At 59.8% G+C, this 21,548-nt stretch overlaps 2 protein-coding genes across 2 annotated transcripts; one reads left to right on the top strand and one right to left on the bottom strand.

Annotated features, from left to right (window-relative positions):
* The first annotated feature begins 448 nt into the window (after positions 1 to 448).
* Positions 449 to 9,362, top strand: RCC2 (regulator of chromosome condensation 2). The gene is made up of 12 exons (XM_086860374.1): positions 449 to 730; positions 1,782 to 1,875; positions 2,469 to 2,612; positions 3,367 to 3,498; positions 4,024 to 4,112; positions 4,681 to 4,795; positions 5,625 to 5,791; positions 6,397 to 6,577; positions 6,898 to 7,003; positions 7,087 to 7,159; positions 7,632 to 7,709; positions 8,277 to 9,362. The coding sequence occupies exons 1-12, from the start codon at positions 449 to 451 to the stop codon at positions 8,379 to 8,381; spliced, it is 1,566 nt and encodes a 521-aa protein (XP_086716500.1). The 3' UTR covers positions 8,382 to 9,362.
* Positions 9,363 to 9,801: 439 nt separating this feature from the next.
* Positions 9,802 to 20,095, bottom strand: LOC111938497 (protein-arginine deiminase type-3-like). The gene is made up of 16 exons (XM_023940235.2): positions 20,001 to 20,095; positions 16,985 to 17,165; positions 16,231 to 16,303; positions 16,083 to 16,144; positions 15,522 to 15,639; positions 14,878 to 15,003; positions 14,269 to 14,447; positions 13,794 to 13,897; positions 13,607 to 13,718; positions 13,420 to 13,527; positions 12,630 to 12,778; positions 12,386 to 12,530; positions 12,209 to 12,302; positions 11,888 to 11,973; positions 11,170 to 11,298; positions 9,802 to 10,700 (listed from the first exon to the last, which is right to left on the bottom strand). Exons 1-16 carry the CDS (start codon positions 20,090 to 20,092, stop codon positions 10,467 to 10,469), a joined length of 1,992 nt encoding a protein of 663 aa, XP_023796003.1. The 5' UTR covers positions 20,093 to 20,095; the 3' UTR covers positions 9,802 to 10,466.
* Between the last annotated feature and the right edge of the window lie 1,453 nt (positions 20,096 to 21,548).

The following is a 21,548-nucleotide window of genomic DNA, read 5'->3' as shown; positions in this document are numbered from 1 at the left end:
CCAAATGTCCCCCAAATCCCCAATGTCCCCCCCGTGTCCCCTCACCCCGTGTCCCCAAATGTCCCCTCTCATCCCCTCCGCGCCCCTCTCCCACAGTCCTTCCCTGTCCCCATTTCCCTCCCTGTGACCCTCACGCGTGTCCCGGTGTCCCCCCTGTCACCCCTGTCCCCCTTGTCTCTCCTGTCCCCCCTGTCCTTCCTGTCACTGCTGTCCCGCCACTGTCCCTCCTGTCCTGTCCCTCCTGTCACCCTTGTCCCTGGGTGTCTGTCCCTGGCTATTCCTGCCTGTCCCTCCTGTCCCCGCACTGTCCCCGGCTATCTCTCCTGCTGTCCCCGCTGTCCCCCCGGCTGTCCCCCCGCGCTGTCCCCGCTGTCCCCCCGGCTGTCCCCCCGGCTGTCCCCGCTGTCCCCGGTGTGGCCGGTGCCGTTGGTGACCGTGTCCCGCAGCCATGCCCCGCAGGAAGGCGGCGGGGCCGCCCTGGGACGCGGCGGGCGCGGGCGCTGCGGGCGGCGGGCGGCGGCGGCCCCGGCCCGGCGGCGGCGGCAGCAGCGGCGGCAGCAGCGAGGAGGAGGCGCCCCGGGAGCGGCGGCCGCGGGCCGGGAGCCCCGGGAGCCGCAGGCCCGGCAGGCCCGGAGCGGCGGCGGCGGCGGCGGCGGCGGGGCCCGGAGGCGGCGGAGCCCGAGGGCAGAGCGCGGTGATCTGCGAGCCCGAGCACAGCAAGGAGCGCATCGTGAGAGCGGGGAGGGCACCCCGGGAACCGCCTGAGTGTGCCCCGAGTGTGCCCTGAGTGTGCCCCGAGTGTGCCCTGAGTGATCCCCGAGTGTGCCCTGAGTGTGCCCCGAGTGATCCGCGAGTGATCCCCGAGTGTGCCCCGAGTGATCCCCGAGTGTGCCCCGTTAAACACTGAGCTCTGAGTGTGCCCCGAGTGTGCCCCGAGTGATCCGCGAGTGATCCCCAAGTGTGCCCCGAGTGTGTCCCGTTACATACCGAGCTCTGAGTGTGCCCCAAGTGTGCCCCGAGTGATCCCCGAGTGTGCCCTGAGAGATCCCTGAGTGATCCCTGAGTGTGCCCCGAGTGATCCGCGAGTGATCCCTGAGTGTGCCCCGAGTGATCCCCCAGTGATCCGCGAGTGATCCCCAAGTGTGCCCCGAGTGTGTCCCGTTACATACCGAGCTCTGAGTGTGCCCCGAGTGTGCCCCATTGCACACCCCCAAAGCGCCCCCAGTGTGCCCCCTGTACCCACCATGCCCTGAGTGTCCCTCGGTGTCCCTGGGTGTCCCCTGAGTGTCCCTCGGTGTCCCTGGGTGTCCCCTGAGTGTCCCCATGTCCTGGGGTGTCCCTGAGTGTCCCTGGGTGTCCCCAGGTGTCCCCTGAGTGTCCCCTGGCTGTCTCTGGGTGTCCCCTGAGTGTCCTTTGGGTGTCCCCATGTCCTGGGGTGTCCCTGGCAGTCCCTGAGTGTCCCTGGGTGTCTCCTGAGTGTTCCCTGAGTGTCCCCTCTGTCCCCTGAGTGTCCTCTGCCTGTCCGTGAGTGTCCCCTGGCTGTCCCCGTGTCCCTGAGTGTCCCCAAGTGTCCCTGAGTGTCCCCAAGTGTCCCTGAGTGTCCCCTGAGTGTCCCCTCTGTCCCCCGAGTGTCCCCAAGTGTCCCTGAGTGTCCCCAAGTGTCCCTTGGCTGTCCCCAAGTGTCCCCAAGTGTCCCTGAGTGTCCCCAAGTGTGCCTTGGCTGTCCCTGAGTGTCCCCAAGTGTCCCCTGGCTGTCCCTGAGTGTCCCCTGGGTCCCACAGAAGCTCGAGGGCTCCAAGAGCCGGGGGCAGCTCCTGATCTTCGGTGCCACCAACTGGGACCTGATCGGCCGCAAGGAGGTGCCCAAGCAGCAGGGTAGGCATTAATTGGGGTTAATTGGTCATTAATGAACCCCCGGGGCGGCCACGGGGCTCCTCAATGGATGGGTGTTCATTAATTAGTAATTCTTCGGGGGCAGGGGAGGGGCTGGCTAATGGCTGGGATTATTTGATATTAATTAGTAATCGATGAATGCATTGGGGCAGGGTAAAAGTTCATTAATGGCTGGGATTAATTGATATTAATTAGTAATCGATGAATGCATTGGGGCAAGGTAAGGGCTTATTAATGTCCAATCTGTTATTAATTAATGAATGGTTTGAGGAACGGTAGGGCCTTGCTAACAGATGATCAATTAATTTGTATTAATTAGTAATCAGTGAATGTAGTGGCGCAGAGGCTCCTTAATTGCTGGGATTAATTGGTATTTGAGGTCAATTAGATAATTTCCTGGATTTTCCTGGATGATTTTTTGGACGATTTTCCGGGATTTTCCTGGATTTCCTGGACAATTTTCCCGGGTTTCCTGGGGCTGTTCTCCCGGATTTCCTGGACAATTTTTCCGGACGATTTTCCCGTGTTTCCCGGGGCCGTTTCCCACTGTGACGGCCTCATTCCCGCTTTTCCAGCGGCGTACCGGAACCTGGGTCAGAACCTGTGGGGGCCGCACCGCTACGGCAGCCTGGGCGCGCTGCGGGTGCGCTCGGTGGTGTCGGGGCCCTGCGCCGCGCACAGCCTGCTCATCACCGCCGAGGGCCGCCTCTGGAGCTGGGGTGAGCCGGGAACGCGGGATGGAGCGCGGAATCCTCCCTGGGAACGAGGGATGGAGCGCGGAATCCTCCCTGGGAACGCAGGATGGAGCGCGGAATCCTCCCTGGGAACGCGGGATGGAGCGCGGAATCCTCCCTGGGAACGAGGGATGGAGCGCGGAATCCTCCCTGGGAACGAGGGATGGAGTGTGGAATCCTCCCTGGGAATGTGGGATGGAGCGCGGAGACCTCCCTGGGAACGTGGGAAGGAACACGGAAACCTGCCTGGGAATGTGGGAATACAGGAATGTGGGATCCCAGAGACCTCCCTGGGAATGCGGGATTGATCCCAGAGACCTCCCTGGGAATGTGGGCTGGAGCGCGGAGACCTCCCCGGGAATGCGGGATGGAGTGTGGAGACCACCCTGGGAATGAGGGAATACGGGAATGTGGGATCCCAGAGATCTGCCCCAGGAGTGCGGGATTGATCCCATAAACCTCCCCTGGGAATCTGGGATACCAGAAACCTCCCTGGGAATGGGGATTCCTGAGGGAGCTGGGAAGGGGCTGGAGAATTCCCGAGGGAGCTGGGAAGGGCTCATCCTGGAGGGAAAAGGGATTGGGGTCCCCATCCCTCTGGGATTCCCTGGCAGGAGGGGTCGGGATTTATTCCCAGGGATGAGCGGGAACGCCCTCCGGGGAAATTCGGGAGTAGGGAAGGAGCAGCCAGGGGTGGGGCTGGGAGGTTTTCCCACGGGAATGTGGGATATTCCCGCAGGCCGGAACGAGAAGGGGCAGCTGGGCCACGGCGACACCAAACGCGTGGAGGCGCCGCGGCCAATCGAGGCCCTGGGCAACGAGTCCATCGTGGCGGCCGCCTGCGGCCGGAATCACACCCTGGCACTGACCGGTACGGCCCGGGAACGGTGTGGGAATGGCTTGGGAATGGTCTGGGAACGGCCTGGGAACGGTCTGGGAATGGTCTGGGAATGGTCTGGGAATGGTCTGGGAATGGTCCGGGAATGGCCCTGGCCTGGGAATGGTCTGGGAATGGTCTGGGAATGGTCCGGGAATGGCCCTGGCCTGGGAATGGTCTGGGAGTGGCCTCGGAATGGCCTGGGGATGGTCCAGGAATGGTCTGGGAATGGTCTGAGAATGGCCCCGACCTAGGAAATGGCAAATCCTGGAAAATGCCCCATCCCAGGAACTGCCCCAATCCTGGCAAAACTTCACTGAATCCCAGCAAACAGCCCAAATCTCAGGGAAAGTGCGCCAAATCCCGGGAAAACTGCACCCAATCTGACCCTATGCCCAAAATCCTGGGAAATGCCCCAAATCCTGCCCCTTTATCCCAAAACCCAACCCCTTCTCCCCCGGATTCTGGGAGAGCATTCCCAAGATCCCGCTTTTCCCCCCGATCCCGCTGTTCCCGCAGAGAGCGGCTCCGTGTTCGCCTTCGGGGAGAACAAGCTGGGCCAGCTGGGGCTGGGGAACCAGACGGACGCCGTGCCCAGCCCCACCCAGGTACGGATCCCAAATTCCCGGCATTCCCGGACAAATCCACACATCTGGGGGCATCCCGTGAAATATTCCCAGGAAAACCCCCTTGGGATCTCAGCCGGGAGCTGCGGCGGGGAAAGGAAAAACCGGGATTTGGAAGTTGAGCTGTTGGGGATTTTCCGTTGGAAATTCAGCTTTTTTTCCCCTGTTTCCCAAATTTTTTTTTGGATTCTGGTTTTCCGGCTTTTCCTGCAGATCGGGGATTTCCCATGGAAATTCCCTTTCTTTTTTTTCCTTTTTCCTCTGTTTCTGGATCCTGTTTTTCCTGCTTTTCCCGTGTCTTTCTTTTCACCCGCTCTTCCCATCTTCTTGATCCCGTTTTTCCTGCAGACCGGGGATTTCCCATGGAAACTCCCCATTTTTCCCTTTTTCCTGCCTTTCCTGATCCCGTTTTCCCAGCTTCTCCCGCGCTTCCGATCCCCGTTTTTCCCTTTTCCCCCGGGTTTTTTTCTGATCCCGCTTTTTCCCGCCTTCCCCATCCCGTTTCCCCTCGTTCCCGGTTTTCCCGATGCCGATTCCCGGTTTTTCCCAGATCCTGTACAACGGGCAGCCGATCTGCAAGCTGGGCTGCGGTGCCGAGTTCAGCATGGTGATGGACTGCAAGGGGAACCTGTACTCCTTCGGGTGTCCGGAGTACGGACAGCTGGGTACGGAAACCCGGGATAATCCCGTGGGATAACCCCATGGATGTACTCTGTGTACTCCTTCGGGTGTCCGGAGTACGGACAGCTGGGTACGGGATTTGGGATCATCCCATGGGATCAGGGAAGTTGGGAATCATCCTGTGGGATGAGGGCTGGTTCAGGATGATCCCATGGGATCGGGGCTGTTTAGGATGATCCTGTAGGATGGGGATGGTTCAGGGTGATTCCATGGGATCAGGGCAGTTGGGGATGATCCTATGGGATCAGAGCTGTTCAGGATGATCCCGTGGGATCAGGGCAGTTCAGGATGATCCCGCGGGATCAGGGAGTTCAGGATGACCCCATGGGATCAGGGCAGTTCAGGATGATCCCGCAGGACCAGGACAGTTCAGGATGATCCCGTGGGATCGGGGAGTTCAGGATGATCCCATGGGATCAGGGCAGTTCAGGATGATCCCATGGGATCAGGGCTGTTCAGGATGATCCTGTGGGATCAGGGCACTTCAGGATGATCCTGCAGGACCAGGACAGTTCAGGATGATCCTGCGGGATCGGGGCAGTTGGGGATGATCCCATGGGATCAGGGCTGTTCAGGATAATCCCGTGGGATCGGGGCACTTCAGGATGATCCTGTGGAATCGGGGCAGTTCAGGATGATCCCGTGGGATCGGGGTAGTTGGGGATGATCCCATGGGATCAGGGCAGTTCAGGATGATCCCATGGGATCGGGGTAGTTGGGGATGATCCCATGGGATCAGGGCAGTTCAGGATGATCCCATGGGATCGGGGGCGGTCCGGAATGCGCTGTCTCCGCCTTGTCCCGGCGCTGCAGGGCACAATTCCGACGGGAAGTTCATCGCGCGGGCGCAGCGCATCGAGTACGACTGCGAGCTGCTGCCGCGGCGCCTGGCGCTCTTCGTGGAGCGCACCAAGGACGGGCAGGTGCTGCCCGTGCCCAACGTGGTGGTCCGGGACGTGGCCTGCGGAGCCAACCACACCGTACGGACACCGGGAAACCGGGAATGGCCCCGGGAATGTGGGAATGGGAATATGGGAATGGGGGCGGGACGTGGCCTGTGGAGCCAACCACACCATACGGATCGGGATCGGGAATGTGGCAATGGGAATGTGGGAATGGGAATATGGGAATGGGGGCGGGATGTGGCCTGTGGAGCCAACCACACCGTATGGATTGGGATTGGGATTGGGAATATGGGAATGGGAATATGGGAATAGGAATATGGGAATGGGAATGGGAATGGGAATGTGGGAATGGGAATGGGAATGGGAATGGGAATGGGGGCGGGGCATGGCCTGCGGAGCCAACCACACCATACAGATTGGGATTGGGAATGGGAATGGGAATGGGAATGGGAATGGGAATGGGAATGGGGGCAGGACATGGCCTGCAGAGCCAACCACACCGTCCAGACATGGGCAAAGCAGGAAGGGGAATGGGAACGGGATCATGAATGGGAACAGGAATGGGGGCGGTCTATCCCTGGGCTTTTTGGGATCCCTGATCCCCGCTCCATCCCAGCCGGATTCCCAGGAATCCCCTGGGCTTTTTGGGATCCCTGATGGCCGCTCCCTGTCGCTCCCAGCTGGTGCTGGATTCCCAGAAACGCGTCTTCTCCTGGGGCTTCGGCGGCTACGGGCGCCTGGGCCACGCCGAGCAGAAGGACGAGATGGTTCCGCGGCTGGTGAAGCTCTTCGACTTCCCGGGACGCGGCGCTTCCCAGATCTACGCGGGATACACCTGCTCCTTCGCCGTCAGCGAGACAGGTGGGGAATGCCGGGAACGCCGGGAATGCCAGGGGTACGGCAGCGGGACAGGTGGGAATTCGGGATCTGGGATTTGGGGATTCTGGGGGGATTTGTGTCCTCACAGGTGGGAATGCCGGGATTTGGGAATTCTGAGGGGACACATGCCCTGACAGGTGGGATCCCAGGAATGCCAGGATTTGGGAATTCTGGGGGGATCCATAACCTGACAGGTGGGATTCCCGCAGTTTGGGAATTCCAGGATCTGTGCCCTGACGGGTGGGATTCCCAGGATTTGGGAATTCCGGGGGGGATCCGTGCCCTGACGGGTTCCCTTGCAGGTGGATTGTTCTTCTGGGGCGCCACCAACACTTCCCGGGAATCCACCATGTATCCCAAAGCCGTGCAGGATCTCTGCGGCTGGAAGATCCGCAGCCTGGCCTGCGGGTGAGCGCGGCTCCGGGGGAATTCCCAAATCCCTTTCCCGGGATCGGGGGCGGGCGGGCGCTCAGGGCTCACCTCCCCCGCAGGAAGAGCTCCGTCATCGTGGCGGCCGACGAGAGCACCATCAGCTGGGGACCCTCACCCACCTTCGGGGAGCTGGTACCGACCCCAAAGGGACACCCCAGACACCCCTGGGAACCCCAAACGCCCCTGGGAACCCCAAACGCCCCTGGGAACTCCAAACACCCCTGGGAACTCCAAACACCCCTGGGAACCCCAAAGGGACACCTCAAATCCCCCTGGGAACCCCAAATACCCATGGGAACCCCAAAGGGACACCTCAAATCCCCCTGGGAACCCCGAACTGGAGCCTCAAATCCCCTGGGAACCCCAAAGGGACACCTCAAATCCCCCTGGGAACCCCAAATCCCCCTGGGAACCCCAAACACCCCTGGGAACCCTGAACTGACACCTCAAATCCCCTTGGGAGCCCCAAATCCCCCTGGGAACCCCGAAGGGACACCCCAAACACCCCTGGGAACCCCAAACACCCCTGGGAGCCCCAAAAGGACACCCCAAACACCCCGAGGCCCGGCCCCTGTGGCCCCACTGACCGCCCCTGTTTCCATAGGGCTACGGGGACCACAAACCCAAATCGTCCACGGCGGCGCAGGAGGTGAAAACCCTGGATGGGATCTACACCGAGCAGGTGGGGGGACCCCGGGGGGGAGCTTGGGCTGGGGAGGGGATCCCGGACCCCTGGAATGATCGGGGGGGGCTGGGGAGGGGGTCCTGGACCCCTGGAATGATCGGGGGGGGCTGGGGAGGGGGTCCCGGACCCCCTGGAATGGTCCGGGGTGGGGCTGAGGCTTTACCCAGCCCGTGGCAGCCACGGGGTGAGGGAGGGGGCACCTGGGGCCCCTCCCTAAACAAACGGGGAAACTGAGGCCGGGCTCATCACACCCACGGGGCCATTCGCAGCTCCGTGGGCCATTGCCATTCCCAGTTCCTTGGACTGTTCCCATTCCCATTCCCAGTTTCATGGGCTATTCCCATTCCCAGCTGCCCTTTCCCATTCCCATTCCAGGTGGCCATGGGCTATTCCCTTTCCTATTCCCATTCCCGTTCCCATTCCCATTCCAGGTGGCCATTCCCATTCTCAGCTGGCCCATTCCCACTTCCATGGGCTATTCCCTTTCCCTTTCCCATTCCCATTCCCATTCCAGGTGGCCATGGGCTATTCCCTTTCCCATTCCCGTTCCCGTTCCCGTTCCAGGTGGCCATGGGCTATTCCCACTCTCTGGTGATCGCCCGGGACGAGTCGGAGGCGGAGCAGGAGAAGCTGCGGAAGCTCCCGGAGTACAACCCCCGCACCCTCTGAGGGGCCCCGATCCCGATCCCGATCCCAATCCCGATCCCGCTTCTCCATCCCGCCCCCTCCCCCTTCCCGCACTGCCAGCCCCCCACAGGGGGGTCATTCCCACCCCCATTCCCGGCTTTTGGAATTCCCAGCCGCAGCCGGACCTTCCCGCCCCGGCTTCTCTGGCCTCTGGCCTCCAATTATTTTTATTTTATTTGTGTTTTTCCGGAGCTTTTTTTTTACTGTTTCCCGTTTTTCCGGCCCCGAATCCCCACGGCTGCCGGCTTGGGATCACTTTGGGGATCTGATCCCGGCTTGGGATCCCTTTAGGGATTGGGGATCCATAAAGAGCAGCTGCCAACGCCTGGTTTTCCCCCGACATTCCCATTTTTTCCCCCGACATTCCCATTTTTTCCCCCAACATTCCCATTTTTTCCCCCAACATTCCCATTTTTTTGCTGGTTTCCCCTACTTTGGGTGCTACAGTTTTCGGGATTTCCCCCCCTCCCACCCTCCAGCATCCGCGGGGATCCCGGATCCCATCCCAGCAGCATTCCCGGATCCCATCCCAGCAGAATTCCCGGATCCCAGCAGCATTCCCGGATCCCATCCCAGCAGCATTCCCGGGCTCCCCTCCCCGCCCTCGCCCACCCCGGGGACATCTCAGGGATCACGAGGGGAGTCCCAAAGGAATTCCTTTTCCCGGGAATTTGGGATTTTTCTTTTTCCCCTTCTGGCGGATGGTTTGGCCCGGGATCAGCGGGAACTCCCGCATTCCCTCCTTCCCGATCCCCCATTCCCGATTCCCTCCGTGCCAGGTCACTGTGCTGGAATCTCGAGGTGCCTTCAGGAGCAGAGCCCGGCTCTGCCCCGCGCCATTCCCGCTCCCTTCGGGCCGTTTTTAGGGATTCTCCTGGATTTTTCCATGGATTTTTTGCTCCTTCCCATCTCCCCCGGGGCGGCGCTCGGGGAGTTTGCAGTAAAACAAACAAAAAGAAAAAAGGGCTTTGGTCAATTTTTGGGGTTTTTTTTGGGATGGGGGTTGTTTTCCAGAGGCGTTGGAGAGGGGAGGTCCCGGCTGGAAAATCCCAAAATCCCGTTTTTTGGAGCAATATTTAGGATTTCGGGGTGGGGAATCACCAAAACCCAAAAAAATTCTCGGGGGGGGGGGGGGGGCGTTCCCACATTCCCGAGGAATTCCCGGCTCGGGAAGGGTGGGGGTCATTCCCGAGGGGCCATTCCCGAGGAATTCCATCGGCTCCCGTCGGTTTGAGGTTCAAAAATTCTGATTTTTGGCCTTTTAAAGTCCCGGTTTCTTCGTTTTTCAATGCTGAAGATTTATTTTTTTTAAATTTTTTTTGTTGTTGTTGTTGTTCCCCGATTCCCTGATTCCACGGGACAGCGGCTCCCGCTCCCCACCAGTTTAACCAGTCCAGCGTTCTCCCAGTGCCGGGAGCCACAGCCCGGATTTATTCCTGACCCCAAAGGCACTTGGGAGGGACGGGGCGGGATTGGGAGCAGGGGGACACGGGGGGGACACAGGGGGGACATGGAGGGGACATGGAGGGGACACGGGAGGGACACGGTGGGGACACAGAGGGGACATGGAGGGGACACGGGAGGGACATGGGGGGACACAAAGGTGGGGACAGAGGGGACACAGAGGGGACATGGGGGGACATAGGGGGACACGTGGGGACACAGAGAGGACATGGAGGAGACATGGGGGACATGGAGGGGACACGGGAGGGACACGGTGGGGACACGGGGGACATGGGAGGGACACGGTGGGGACATGGGGGGACACGGAGGTGGAGACAGAGGGGACACAGAGGGGACATGGGGGGGACACGGAAGGCACTGGAGGGCACATGGGGGGGACACAGGGGGGACATGGAGGGGACACAGGAGGGACACAGGGGGACTGGGGGGACACAGGGGGGACACAGAGAGGACACAGAAGGGACATGGCAGGGACATGGAAGGAACACAGAAGGGACACGGAGAGGACACAGGAGTGACACAGAGGGGAGCAAGAGGGACATGGAGTGGGGACAGAGAAGACGCAGAGGGGACACGGAAGGAACCAGAGGGGACGCGGGCAGCTCAGGGCACCACGTGCCACCACTTGAAGGCGAAGGGCTTGCGGCGCACGTTGGTGCCGCAGTGCACGTCCCCGGCCAGCACGTGGTAGGAGAAGAAGTCGTCGATGAAGGTGCAGGAGAGGCCCAGCGGCTCCAGCAGCTCCCGCACGCGCTGCTCCAGGCAGCAGCGCCCGCCCACCACGGGCCCGAAGGGCTTGGGGATGCCCAGGTGCCGGCCCAGCACCAGCATGTTCACCTGCAGCGCCGAGATTCCAGCGGGATCCCATCCCGGCCCCGAGCCCATCCTGGGGAATCCCAGCCCTGATCCCATCCTGGGGAATCCCAGCCCTGATCCCATCCCAGGGAATCCCAGCCCCCATCCCATCCTGGGGAATCCCAGCCCTGATCCCATCCTGGGGAATCCCAGCTCTGATCCCATCCAGGGAAATCCTGGCCCTGATCCCATCTTGGAGAAATCCCAGGGACATCCCAGCCCAGGAAATCCTGGCCCCAATCCCATCCAGGGAAATCCCTGCTGCAATCCCAGCCCTGATCCCATTCAGGGAAATGCCGCCCCTGATCCCATCCCAGCCCTGATCCCATCCTGGCCATTCTCCCAGCCCCGATCCCATCCCAGGAAAATCCTGTCTCCGATCCCATCCCAGCCCCATCCCAGCCCCATCCCAGCCCCGATCCCATCCCGAGGAGGTCAGGGGTGCCGTTACCATGTCCGGGAAGAAAGCCTGGGCACCGGAGGCGGCATCGCCCTGGAAGAGCTGCGGGATGTCCAGGATGTCCGGCTCAGCCAGGCCCAGCGAGCGCTTCAGGACATCCCGGTTCCAGCTGATGCAGCTCTGGGAACCGGGAGGGACAGAGCGTCAGGAGATGGACAACGGGAAGGGGAGATGGAGGGACAGGGAGAGGGAAAGGGAGAGAGGGATGGGAGCCTGGATGGGCCGGAGAGAGGGGTGGACAGAGGGAGGGAGGGATCCATGGATGGATGATGGATGGATGATGGATGGATGGATGGATGGATGGATGGATGGATGGATGGATGGATGATGGATGGATGGATGGATGGATGGATGGATGGATGGATGGATGGATGATGGATGATGGATGATGGATGGATGGATGATGGATGGATGGATGGATGATGGATGGATGGATGGATGGATGGATGGATGGATGGATGATGGATGGATGGATGATGGATGATGGATGGATGGATGGATGGATGGATGGATGGATGGATGGATGGATCCATGGATCCATGGATGGACGGAAGGCTGGACAGAGGGAGGGACAGAGGGAGGGACAGAGGGACAGAGCAATGGGGAGATGGATGAAGCGGGGGTGGTGATGGAGGATGTCTGGAGGGGAGGAAAGAGGGAGGAGGGGACAGAAGGACATGGATCAGAGCCTCCTGCTCCCTGCCCTCACCTGGGCGTACTCGTTGAACTTGCGGAGCTCCTCGTTAGCCAGGATCTCGTTGATGGTCGGCTTGGGCACCCCGTCCCTGTCCAACCCTGCCCAGAGGGAGCCGGGCTGGAATCCTGCCCAGCTCGGTGGGGATGAGACCCCTGCTGTGACCCCAGAGCTCGGGGAACGCGATCCGTGTTGTGAATTAATTCATTCATTAATTCTGCTCCGTTCTGCCCCCAGTTCCCAGCCGGCTTTCAGGGTCCAGCCACCTCCCCCACCGCGTTTTGCAGGAAAAAGGGAAAACGGATGCTCAGAGCCCCTTTTCCCGTCCCCCCCTACCCTGGAACATGGCAGCCTCTCCGAACCCCTCCTCCTGCTTCTCCTTGAGCAGCTGGTAACAGGCGCTGGGGCTGGCCAGGAGCATCCGGAATCCCTGCGGGCCAGGAGGAGGAGGAGGAGGTCAGGGAGGGCTCCGAGGGTCTCATCCCGCTTTTTCCCCATCCCGGGATTCCTCACCTTCCGATCGGGCGCGGGGACGAAGCTCAGGAACTCATCCACGTGCCCGACGTGGAGCCAGTCCGAGAAGAGCTCCACGGGCGCCTGGACCTTCTGGGCCAGCAGGAAATCCCGCACGGCCTTGGCCATCCTGCGGCCACCCAGCCTGGGGGAGCGCCGGCCGGTTGGGGCACCCCGCTGGGAGCCGACCCCAAAGCCGGCCGGGAAATCCTTTTCCTTTGGGGTTCTCCTGCTGCCGGCTCACCTGGGGAAGCTGCTGCCGATCAGGATGCGCCCCAAGGGGTACTCCTTGCCCGCCACCGTCACGGGAGGGCTCACCTCCAAATTCCCGAAGGAATCCAGGCTGGAAGCGCCCTCCGGAGCCTGCCGGGCCACGTAGCCAAAATCGGGGCCCTGGGTGTGGGGGGAAAATGGGAGAAAACGGTTTAAAAATGCAGCTGTTGGCACCAAAGCACTGCACCCCCAAATCTTGTGCTGGAGCTTCCCACCCTGAAAATTCAGGAAATAAAGGGGTTTATCCCAGTTTTTAAAGGGGTTTATACCAGTTTTAAAGGGGTTTATCCCAGTTTTTAAAGGGGTTTATCCCAGATTTTAAAAGGGTTTATCCCAGTTTTTAAAGGGATTTATCCCAGGTTTTAAAGGGGTTTATCCCAGGTTTTAAAAGGGTTTATCCCAGTTTTTAAAGGGATTTATCCCAGTTTTTAAAGGGGTTTATCCCAGGTTTTAAAAGGGTTTATCCCAGTTTTTAAAGGGGTTTATCCCAGTTTTTAAAAGGGTTTATCCCAGTTTTTAAAGGGATTTATCCCAGGTTTTAAAAGGGTTTATCCCAGTTTTTAAAGGGGTTTATCCCAGTTTTTAAAAGGGTTTATCCCAGTTTTTAAAGGCATTTATCCCAGTTTTTAAAGGGATTTATCCCAGATTTTAAAGGGGTTTATCCCAGATTTTAAAGGGGTTTATCCCAGTTTTTAAAGGGGTTTATCCCAGTTTTCAGGGGGTTGCCAAGCTGGGCAAGGCAGGAGGCAGGGGCTGGATACCAGGATGCTCCTGATGGGAAAATCCTTCAGGCCGAGGTCCCTGGGCGAGTCAAAGACCACAGGGAAGGTCTTGTGGGGGGCTTGGACGTAGCCGAACTCCATCTCATCCTGGAGAAGGCACGGAGAATTTTGGGAATGCCCCCGGCGCTGCCGCGGCGCGGAGGGGCCGGGCACGCCGCGTTCCCACCTGGATCCAGCGGTCCTGGCGGTTCTGCTGTGCCGGGCACACGGTCAGCGGGCACTGCGCCCTCTCGGCCAGCTCGCCCACGGCCGCCACGAACCCCTCGTTGTTGTCCACGCTGGGGGAAAAACGGGATAATCGGGATTTGGGAGCGGATCGGGCGGCGGGCAGGGTGGGAGCAGCCGGCACCCACCTGCAGACAAAGACCTCCAGTGGTGCTGCCGTGTTGGGCGTCATGATCCAGGGAGCCACGCGGAAAACCACGGAGTCCGTGAAGACCGGCCACTCCAGGAGGCCCTGGGATGGTGGAGATGGAGTTTGGGGTCTGTCCCCGCTGTCCCAGACTCTCTTGGGATGGCAGGGGTGGAGTTTGGGATCTGTCCCTGATGTCCCAGATTCTTGGGATGGCAGGGATGGAGTTTGGGATCTGTCCCTGATGGCCCAGACTCTTGGGATGGCAGGGATGGAGTTTAAGATCTGTTCCCGCTGTACCACCCTCCTGGGATGGCAGGGATGGAGTTTGGGATCTGTCCCTGATGGCCCAGACTCTTGGGATGGCAGGGATGGAGTTTGGGATCTGTCCCTGATGTCCCAGACTCTTGGGATGGCAGGGATGGAGTTTGGGATCTGTCCCCGCTGTGCCACCCTCCCACACGCCCCGGCCGGACCTTTTCGGGGCTCTCGAGCAGGGTGACGTGCAGGGACACGAGGCCGGAGAAGGCCACATCGGGGAAGGCCAGGCCCTCCACGTAGAAGACGCTCTCGTGGCAGTGCCGGCTCGGCCGCACGGTGTAGGCCAGCTTGGAGCCCCCCAGAACGTGCCGGAACTTCTCCAGCTCCGCACTGTCTGCAGGACACGGAAACCTCGAACCCAAAACCCAGCCCCACACCACAGTGTTCCTAAAACCCAGCCCCATTCCCACAGCAATCCCAAAACCCACCCCCGTTCCCCTGGTGTTCCCAAAACCCAGCCCCTTTCCCCCAGTGTTCCTAAAACCCAGCCCCATTCCCACAGCAATCCCAAAACCCACCCCCATTCCCCTGGTGTTCCCAAAATCCAGCCCCATTCCCACAGTGCTCCCACTTTGTCCCTAAATCCACCCCAAAACCCGCTGATTTCGCCCCGCCCGGATCAAACCCCGCGTGGATCAGCCCAATCCCGCTGTGGGATGCCAGGTGAGCAGTGCAAGGATTTGGAGTTGATCCCAGTGATCCAGGGGTGTCTGTTCCCCCAAAATGCCCCAAATCCCCCAAATCCCCCAAATCCGGGCGCTCACCGCCGCCGTAGAAAACCCGGATTTTGTCGGCGTCGCCGAAGTCGACGTGGAGCAGCAGGCGGTGGCCGGCGAAGATGGCGCGGGGCCCGCGCGTCCGCAGCACCAGCTGCGACATGTCCTGCAGGTCTGGGGAGACGGGAACCACTCAGGGAAAACCGGGAAAAACCTGGGGAAAAGCGGGAAAACTGCAGGGAAAGTGGGAAAATCGAGGGTTCTGGGCTGTGGGAAAAAAAAGGGAAAACTCAGGGGAAAGCGGGAGAGAATTGAGGGGAAAGTGGGGAAATTGAGATTTCCGGGCTGGGGTGGGAAGAGAAAATTGAGGGAAAAGTGGGAAAACTGAGGGAAAAGGGGGAAAACTTGGGGGAAAGGGAGGGAAAATTGGGGATTCTGGGCTGTGGTGGAAAGGGGGAATTGAGGGGAAAAGTGGGAAAACATGGGGTTTGGGCAGTGGAAGGAAGAGAAAATGGCGGGAAAGGTGGGAAAATGGCGGGAAGATGGGAAAATGGCGGGAAAGGTGGGAAAATGGCGGGAAAGGTGGGAAAATGGCGGGAAGATGGGAAAATGGCGGGAAAGGTGGGAAAATGGCGGGAAGATGGGAAAATGGAGGGAAAAGTGGGAGTCTGGGGCTCAGAGCCGTGCGGGACCGTTGTAGGAGCGCACGGCGCTGTCCTCGTTGTCCAGGCCCTCGGCGCCGGCGTCGTCGCGGTCGCAGTTCACCAGCAGCACGGCCCCGTGGCCCTCGGGCCCCCACGTCCAGCTGGCCTGGGGGACACGGAGCGGCTTGGGGTCACTGGGAATTCCCAATCCCATTGGGGTCTGGGGGTCACTGGGAATTCCCAATCCCATTGGGATCTGGGGGTAAACCAGGAATCCCAATCCCATCAGGATCTGAGGTTCAGCCAGGAATTTCCAATCCTACCGGGGTCAGGGAACTCAGCCAGGAATTCCCAATCCCATTGGGTTCTGGGGGTCAGCTGGGAATTCCCAATCCCATTGGGATCTGGGGGTCAGCTGGGAATTCCCAATCCCATTGGGATCTGGGGGTAAACCAGGAATTCCCACATCCCATTGGGATCTGAGGTTCAGACAGGAATTCCCAATCCCATTGGGATCTGGGGGTAAACCAGGAATTCCCAATCCCATTGGGATCTGGGGGTCAGCCAGGAATTCCCAATCCCAGGCTGCTCCCCAGCCCCTCGGGATACCTTGTCCAGCAGTGTCCGGCTGACGGCCCCGCTGCGGTTGACGTCAGCGTCCAGCGACACCTCTGCGGGAGCAGGGACGAGATGGGAAAAGGGGGAAATCCCGGGAATGGCGCTTTGGGAACGGGGCTTTGGGGCCGTTCCCCCTTACCCACGCAGGTGAGGTAGAGCACGGCCCGGCCCACGGGAACCCCACCGGCCTCGCGGAAATAGGAAATCCTGACCTGCAATGAGGCACCGAGCCAGCCGGGCAGGATCCCGGGATCCAACGGGAATCCCAACACCCAGCAGGAATCCCAGGATCCAGCAGGAATCCCAACACCCCACAGGAATCCCAACACCCAACGGGAATCCTGGGATCCAACGGGAATCCCAACACCCAGCAGGAATCCCAACACCCTACAGGAATCTCAACACCCAACGGGAATCCTGGGATCCAACGGGAATCCCAACACCCAGCAGTAAATCCAGGATCCCATGGGAATCCCAACACCCAGCAGGAATCCCAACGCCCAGCAGGAATCCCAACACCCATTGGGAATCCGGTGATCCAGCAGGAATCCCGGGATCCAGCAGGAATCCCAACACCCAGCAGGAATCCCATTGGGAATCTGGTGATCCAGCAGGAATCCCGAGATCCAGAAAGGAATCCCAACACCCAGCAGGAATCCCATTGGGAATCCCAGGATCCAGCAGGAATCCCATTGGGAATCCCGAGATCCAGCAGGAATCCCAACACCCAGCAGGAATCCCAACACCCAGCAGGAATCCCATTGGGAATCCTGAGATCCAGCAGGAATCCCGGGATCCAGCAGGAATCCCAACACCCAGCAGCAATCCCAGCCCCCAGCGGTAATCCCGGGATCCAGCAGGAATCCCGGGATCCGCCAGGATCCGTGTCCCACCTTCTCGTCGCCCACGTCCTTGCTGGGCGCGTCCATGGCCAGCAGCAGCTCGGGGCCGGGGGCCAGGGGCCAGCGCCCCACGCTCGAGGGCAGCTTGACGCTCCTGGCCTCGCGCAGCACCCACAGCTTCACCCCCGGCGTGGCCTGGGCCTGGAACGCCGCCGCGCCCCGCGGAGCCGAGCTGGAACAGCCGCGGGAACGGGAATGTTAGCCGGAAAGGTGAAAATTCACGGGAATAAAATAAAACGCCAATATTCCCGGGAAACGCAAATATTCCTGGGAAACGGGAATATTACTGGGAAACACAAATATTCCTGGGAAACGCCAATATTCCAGGGAAACACAAATATTCCCAGGAAATGGGAATATTACTGGGAAACAGGAATGTTGTTGGGGAACGGGAATATTCCCGGGAAATGCAAGTATTGCTGGGAAACTCAAATATTCCCAGGAAATGCAAATATTCCCGGAAATGTGAATGTTCCCAGGAAACGCGAGCATTGCAAGGAAAAGCAAATATTCCTGGGAAACGTGATTATTACCGGGAAACGCCAATATTCCAGGGAAACACAACCATTCCAGGGAAACGCGAATATTCCCAGGAAACACGAATATTCCTGGGAAATGTGAATATTGCTGGGAAACTCAAATATTGCCAATATTCCCGCAAATATTACTGGGAAACACAAATATTCCTGGGAAACGTGACTATTGCTGGGAAATGCAAATATTGTTTGGAAATGCGAATATTACCAGGAAATTCGAATATTGCCAGGAAAAGCAAATATTGCTGGGAAATGCAAATATTGCTAGGAAACACAAATATTCCCAGGAAAAGCGAATATTGCCGGGAAACACCAATATTCCTGGGAAACACGAATATTCCCAGAAAATGCAATTTCAACAACGGCTGCAATGTGGAGTTGGGGTAAATCCTTCAGCAGGGAATGAATCCTGGGGCTTGGAATATGGATGAGTCCTGGGAAAAGTAAATATTCCTGGAAAATGTGATTTCAACAGGGGCTGAGATATGAAATTGGGATAAGTCCTTCAATGTGGAGCAAACCCTGAAATTTAGAACAGGAAAAGGTCCTGGAAAATGGAAATAACCCCGGAAAACGCAAGAGCAGCAAGCCCTGAGATACGAAATTGTTATAAAATCTTTAACCCTAACAAACCCTGAAATTTGGGAGAGCAAAAAATCGTTGAAAATGCAAATAATCCTGGAAAACGCGAAGGCAACAAGTGCTGAGATGTGAAACTCCTTAATGCAAACAAACCCTGAAATCCGGAATAGCAACAGCTCCTGGAAAATGGAATTAATCCCGAGAAATGCAACCGCAGGAGGTGCTGAGGGATGAAATTGGGAAAAATCCTTCAGTGGGAGGCAAAATCTCACAACCCGCAGCAAATCCCGCAGCCTGGAATTGCGGCAATTCCCTGGATATGCGGCAAATCCCCCAAAAGGTGCGGGCAGCCGCTCCTGGAAAAGGCAATTCCGACAAATTCCCGAAAGGGATTAAAGCAAATCCCGCCCGAGGCTGGGAAAGGCGGCGGCTCGGAACGCACGGCGGGAATTCCTCAAAAAACCCAAATCCGGGGATATTCCAGGTGCGAAGCGCGCCTGGGAATAAATGGAATAGACGGGAATAAATCCCACAAAAATAACCGCGGGAATCCCCCCGAGACGCCCCAAATCGGGGGATATCCCGCCATGGGAAAGGGGAAAAAAAGGGGAATAAAGGGGAATAAATCCCACAAAAATAACTGCGGGAATCTCCCCGAAACGCCCCAAATCTTGGAATAAAATCCTCGAACCTCCCGAGGGCAGCGGGGACGGGACCCGGCCGCGCTCCCATCGATCCCGGAGCAGCCCGGGGGGGATTTGGGGCGTGGATCTCCCCAAAATCGGCATTTCCCGAGCGGCGCAGCGCAGGCCCGAGCCCGTCCCGCCCCGCCCGGGGCTGCGGGCCATGGGCCCGGAGCGCAGCCGGGAGAAGGAAACGCGGATCCCTGCCCTGGAAAAGGGGGAAAATCCCAGCCTGGAGCAGCGGGAGAGGACGGGGAATGAACCCCGAGCGCCGCTCGGGGAACAAAAACCCGGAGCGCCGGGATTGGGGCCGGAGCCGGGGCAGAGAATCCAGGATTTGGGAAGGGAATCCGGGATTTGGGAAGAGAATCCGGGATTTGGGAAGGGAATCCGGGATTTGGGCAGCGGCTCCGGAGCCCGGAGGGGCCGCCCGGGCGGGGGCTTCGCTCTCCGCCTCCCCCCGGGACTGGGAAAGGTTTTCCAAATCCCGCCGGGATGCGGAGCGCAGCGTGGGAATCCCAAAAATCCCAAAAAGGGCTGGTGGCGCCCCAAAAGTGGCAAAATCCCGCTGGGAATGCGGCGGTCCCGCTGCTGTGGGGGTGTCCGGAGAGGCTGTGAGGGACAGAGGGGTGGACAGAGGGATGGACACAGGGATGGAGAGAGGGGTGGACACAGGGGTGGACACAGGGATGGAGAGAGGGATGGACACAGGGATGGACACAGGGATTGGACAAGAGGGGTCGACAGCGGGGTGGACACTGGGATAGACAGAGGGATGGACACAGGGATGGACACAGGGGTGGACAGAGGGATGGACACAGGGATGGACACAGGGGATGGACACTGGGATGGACACAGGGGTGGACAGAGGGGTGGACAGCGGGATGGAGAGAGGGATGGACAGCGGGATGGACAGCAGGGATGGACAGCGGGATGGACACTGGGATAGACAGAGGGGATGGACACTGGGATGGACCCTGGGAATATCATCCCAGTGAAGGGACAGGGGGAAGGGACAGGGGGATGGACACTGGGAAGGGACATTGGGAAGGGACACCGGCAGTGCCATCCCTCACCCCTCCCGGGACCGCATCCCCTGGGAAAAGCCCCTGGAGCAGCAGCCCCGCCCCCGCCCCTGCCCGCGCTATTTTCGGGCTCTCGCCTGATGGGATCAAGGGGGAAAAGCGGATTTGTGCCCTCGCTCACCCGCACACGTCCAGGGCCAGCTCGGTGCCCAGCACGCACACGGTGCTGCCCGGGCGCTGCGTGGACAGCTGGACACGGCGCTGCTGCGCCATCGCCGCCGCCCCGGACACCCTCGGGTGCCGCGCCCGGCGGCCGCGGGGGATTTATAAAGCCGGGCTGCTGGGAGGGGATCAGCCAAAGCCCGGCCTAATCCCACCTCCGGGCCGGCGGTGGGAGCGGGGGAAGCGGCCCGCGGCACCCACGGGATGTTCGGGGCTCCGGGGAGGGGTTGGGGCTCCGGGAGGCACAAAGGGGGTGGCGGTCACCGTCCGGCCCCCGCTGGGAAATATCCACCGCGACACCCGAGCCGAGCTGGGCCCGCGCCAGCGCCGGGCACGGCCGGGTTCCATTTCTCCTCCTGCTGAAAGCTTTTCTTTGTGACGATGCTCTGGAATTCTTCCTCCGGGCAGGGCTGGAGCTGCAGGGCGGGCGCTCGCCCCGGGCTCCCGGGGCGCTGCCACCGCGGGGATGTCACCTGCGCTGGGGACAGCGGACCCCCCCCCCGGCGTCTTTAATCGCCTTTGTTTTAATTAAATTTAATTAAAATGCCCGGCCGCGCGTGGGAGAGCCCTTTGTCCCTGCAGCTGTTCCCAAACCCCCTCCCCGCCGGGTCACGCGCGGCCCGGGTTTGGTGTCGCTCCTCGAGGTCCGGGAATATCAGCAGGGACACGGCCCGGAGGAACGGGGCTGGGAATGGGGTTAGAAACCCGATTTTGGGAAAAAAAAACCGGTTTTGGGGAAAAAAAAACCCGGTTTTTGGAGAAAAAAAAAAAAAACCGCTTTGTGGGGAAAAAATAAACCCGCTTTTGGGGCAAAAAAAAACAGTTTTGTGCGGCAAAAACCCCGCTTTGTGGGGCAAAAAAAAAAACCGCTTTTTGGGGAGAAAAAATATCCGCTTCGTGGGGACCCCTCCCCCCCGCTTTTGGGGACAAAAAAACCCGCTTTGGGGGCAAAAAAACCCCGCTTTGTAGGGCAAAAATACCTGCTTTTTGGGGCAAAAAAAATCCCGCTTTTGGGGGCAAAAAAACACGCTTTTGGAGGCAAAAAACCCGCTTTTTGGGGCGAGGAGAGGTGCGGGAGCATCCCCTCCCCGCTTTTTGGGGCCGCAGGAGTTGGAAGCGCAGGTGCGGCTGCCCCTGAGCGCCAGGAAAGGGAATTTTGGCCGAAATGGGCTGGTTCGGCCCCAAAAGGGCAGCGGGGCCGTGCCCGGGGCAGCGGGCGGGGGCCGGGCGGGCACGGGGAAGTGTCGCGCTCCGCTGGAGACCAAGAGGAGGAAACTCCCTCCTGGAGAAGGCGTGGAAAGGTCCCGAGGAGGGCACGGGGCAGCTCTTGAGAAGCGGCTGCCCCGGCAGGGAGCGATTTTGGGGCCGAAACGGGGGGTTTTGGGGGTGGTATCAAGCTACAAACCCTGGGGCGGGGGGCTCCGGCGGCCCCCAGAGCCAGCAGCCCCAAACCAAAGCCCCGTGCCCCAAAGCGGGCTCCGAAGGATCCGCACCCCGGGAGGGGAGG

Source organism: Cyanistes caeruleus, chromosome 22, assembly GCF_971803275.1.
Source record: "Cyanistes caeruleus chromosome 22, bCyaCae1.hap1.1, whole genome shotgun sequence".
In the NCBI taxonomy this organism is placed as follows: domain Eukaryota; kingdom Metazoa; phylum Chordata; class Aves; order Passeriformes; family Paridae; genus Cyanistes; species Cyanistes caeruleus.
Note: the sequence above shows the minus strand (reverse complement) of the source record. Positions and strands in the feature narration are given on the sequence as shown.

What these genes read in the sequence shown, in the direction of transcription:
- LOC111938497 (XM_023940235.2), bottom strand. Translation starts at nt 20,092, where the DNA reads ATGGCGCAGCAGCGCCGTGTCCAGCTGTCCACGCAGCGCCCGGGCAGC. An exon ending in AGGACGTGGGCGACGAGAAG is followed by an intron (nt 16,304 to 16,984) that starts GTGGGACACGGA and finishes GCCTCATTGCAG; the next exon opens with GTCAGGATTTCCTATTTCCG. An exon ending in CTGGAGGTCTTTGTCTGCAG is followed by an intron (nt 13,719 to 13,793) that starts GTGGGTGCCGGC and finishes TTTTTCCCCCAG; the next exon opens with CGTGGACAACAACGAGGGGT.
- RCC2 (XM_086860374.1), top strand. Translation starts at nt 449, where the DNA reads ATGCCCCGCAGGAAGGCGGCGGGGCCGCCCTGGGACGCGGCGGGCGCG. An exon ending in AGCACAGCAAGGAGCGCATC is followed by an intron (nt 731 to 1,781) that starts GTGAGAGCGGGG and finishes TGGGTCCCACAG; the next exon opens with AAGCTCGAGGGCTCCAAGAG. An exon ending in GGGCCGCCTCTGGAGCTGGG is followed by an intron (nt 2,613 to 3,366) that starts GTGAGCCGGGAA and finishes ATATTCCCGCAG; the next exon opens with GCCGGAACGAGAAGGGGCAG.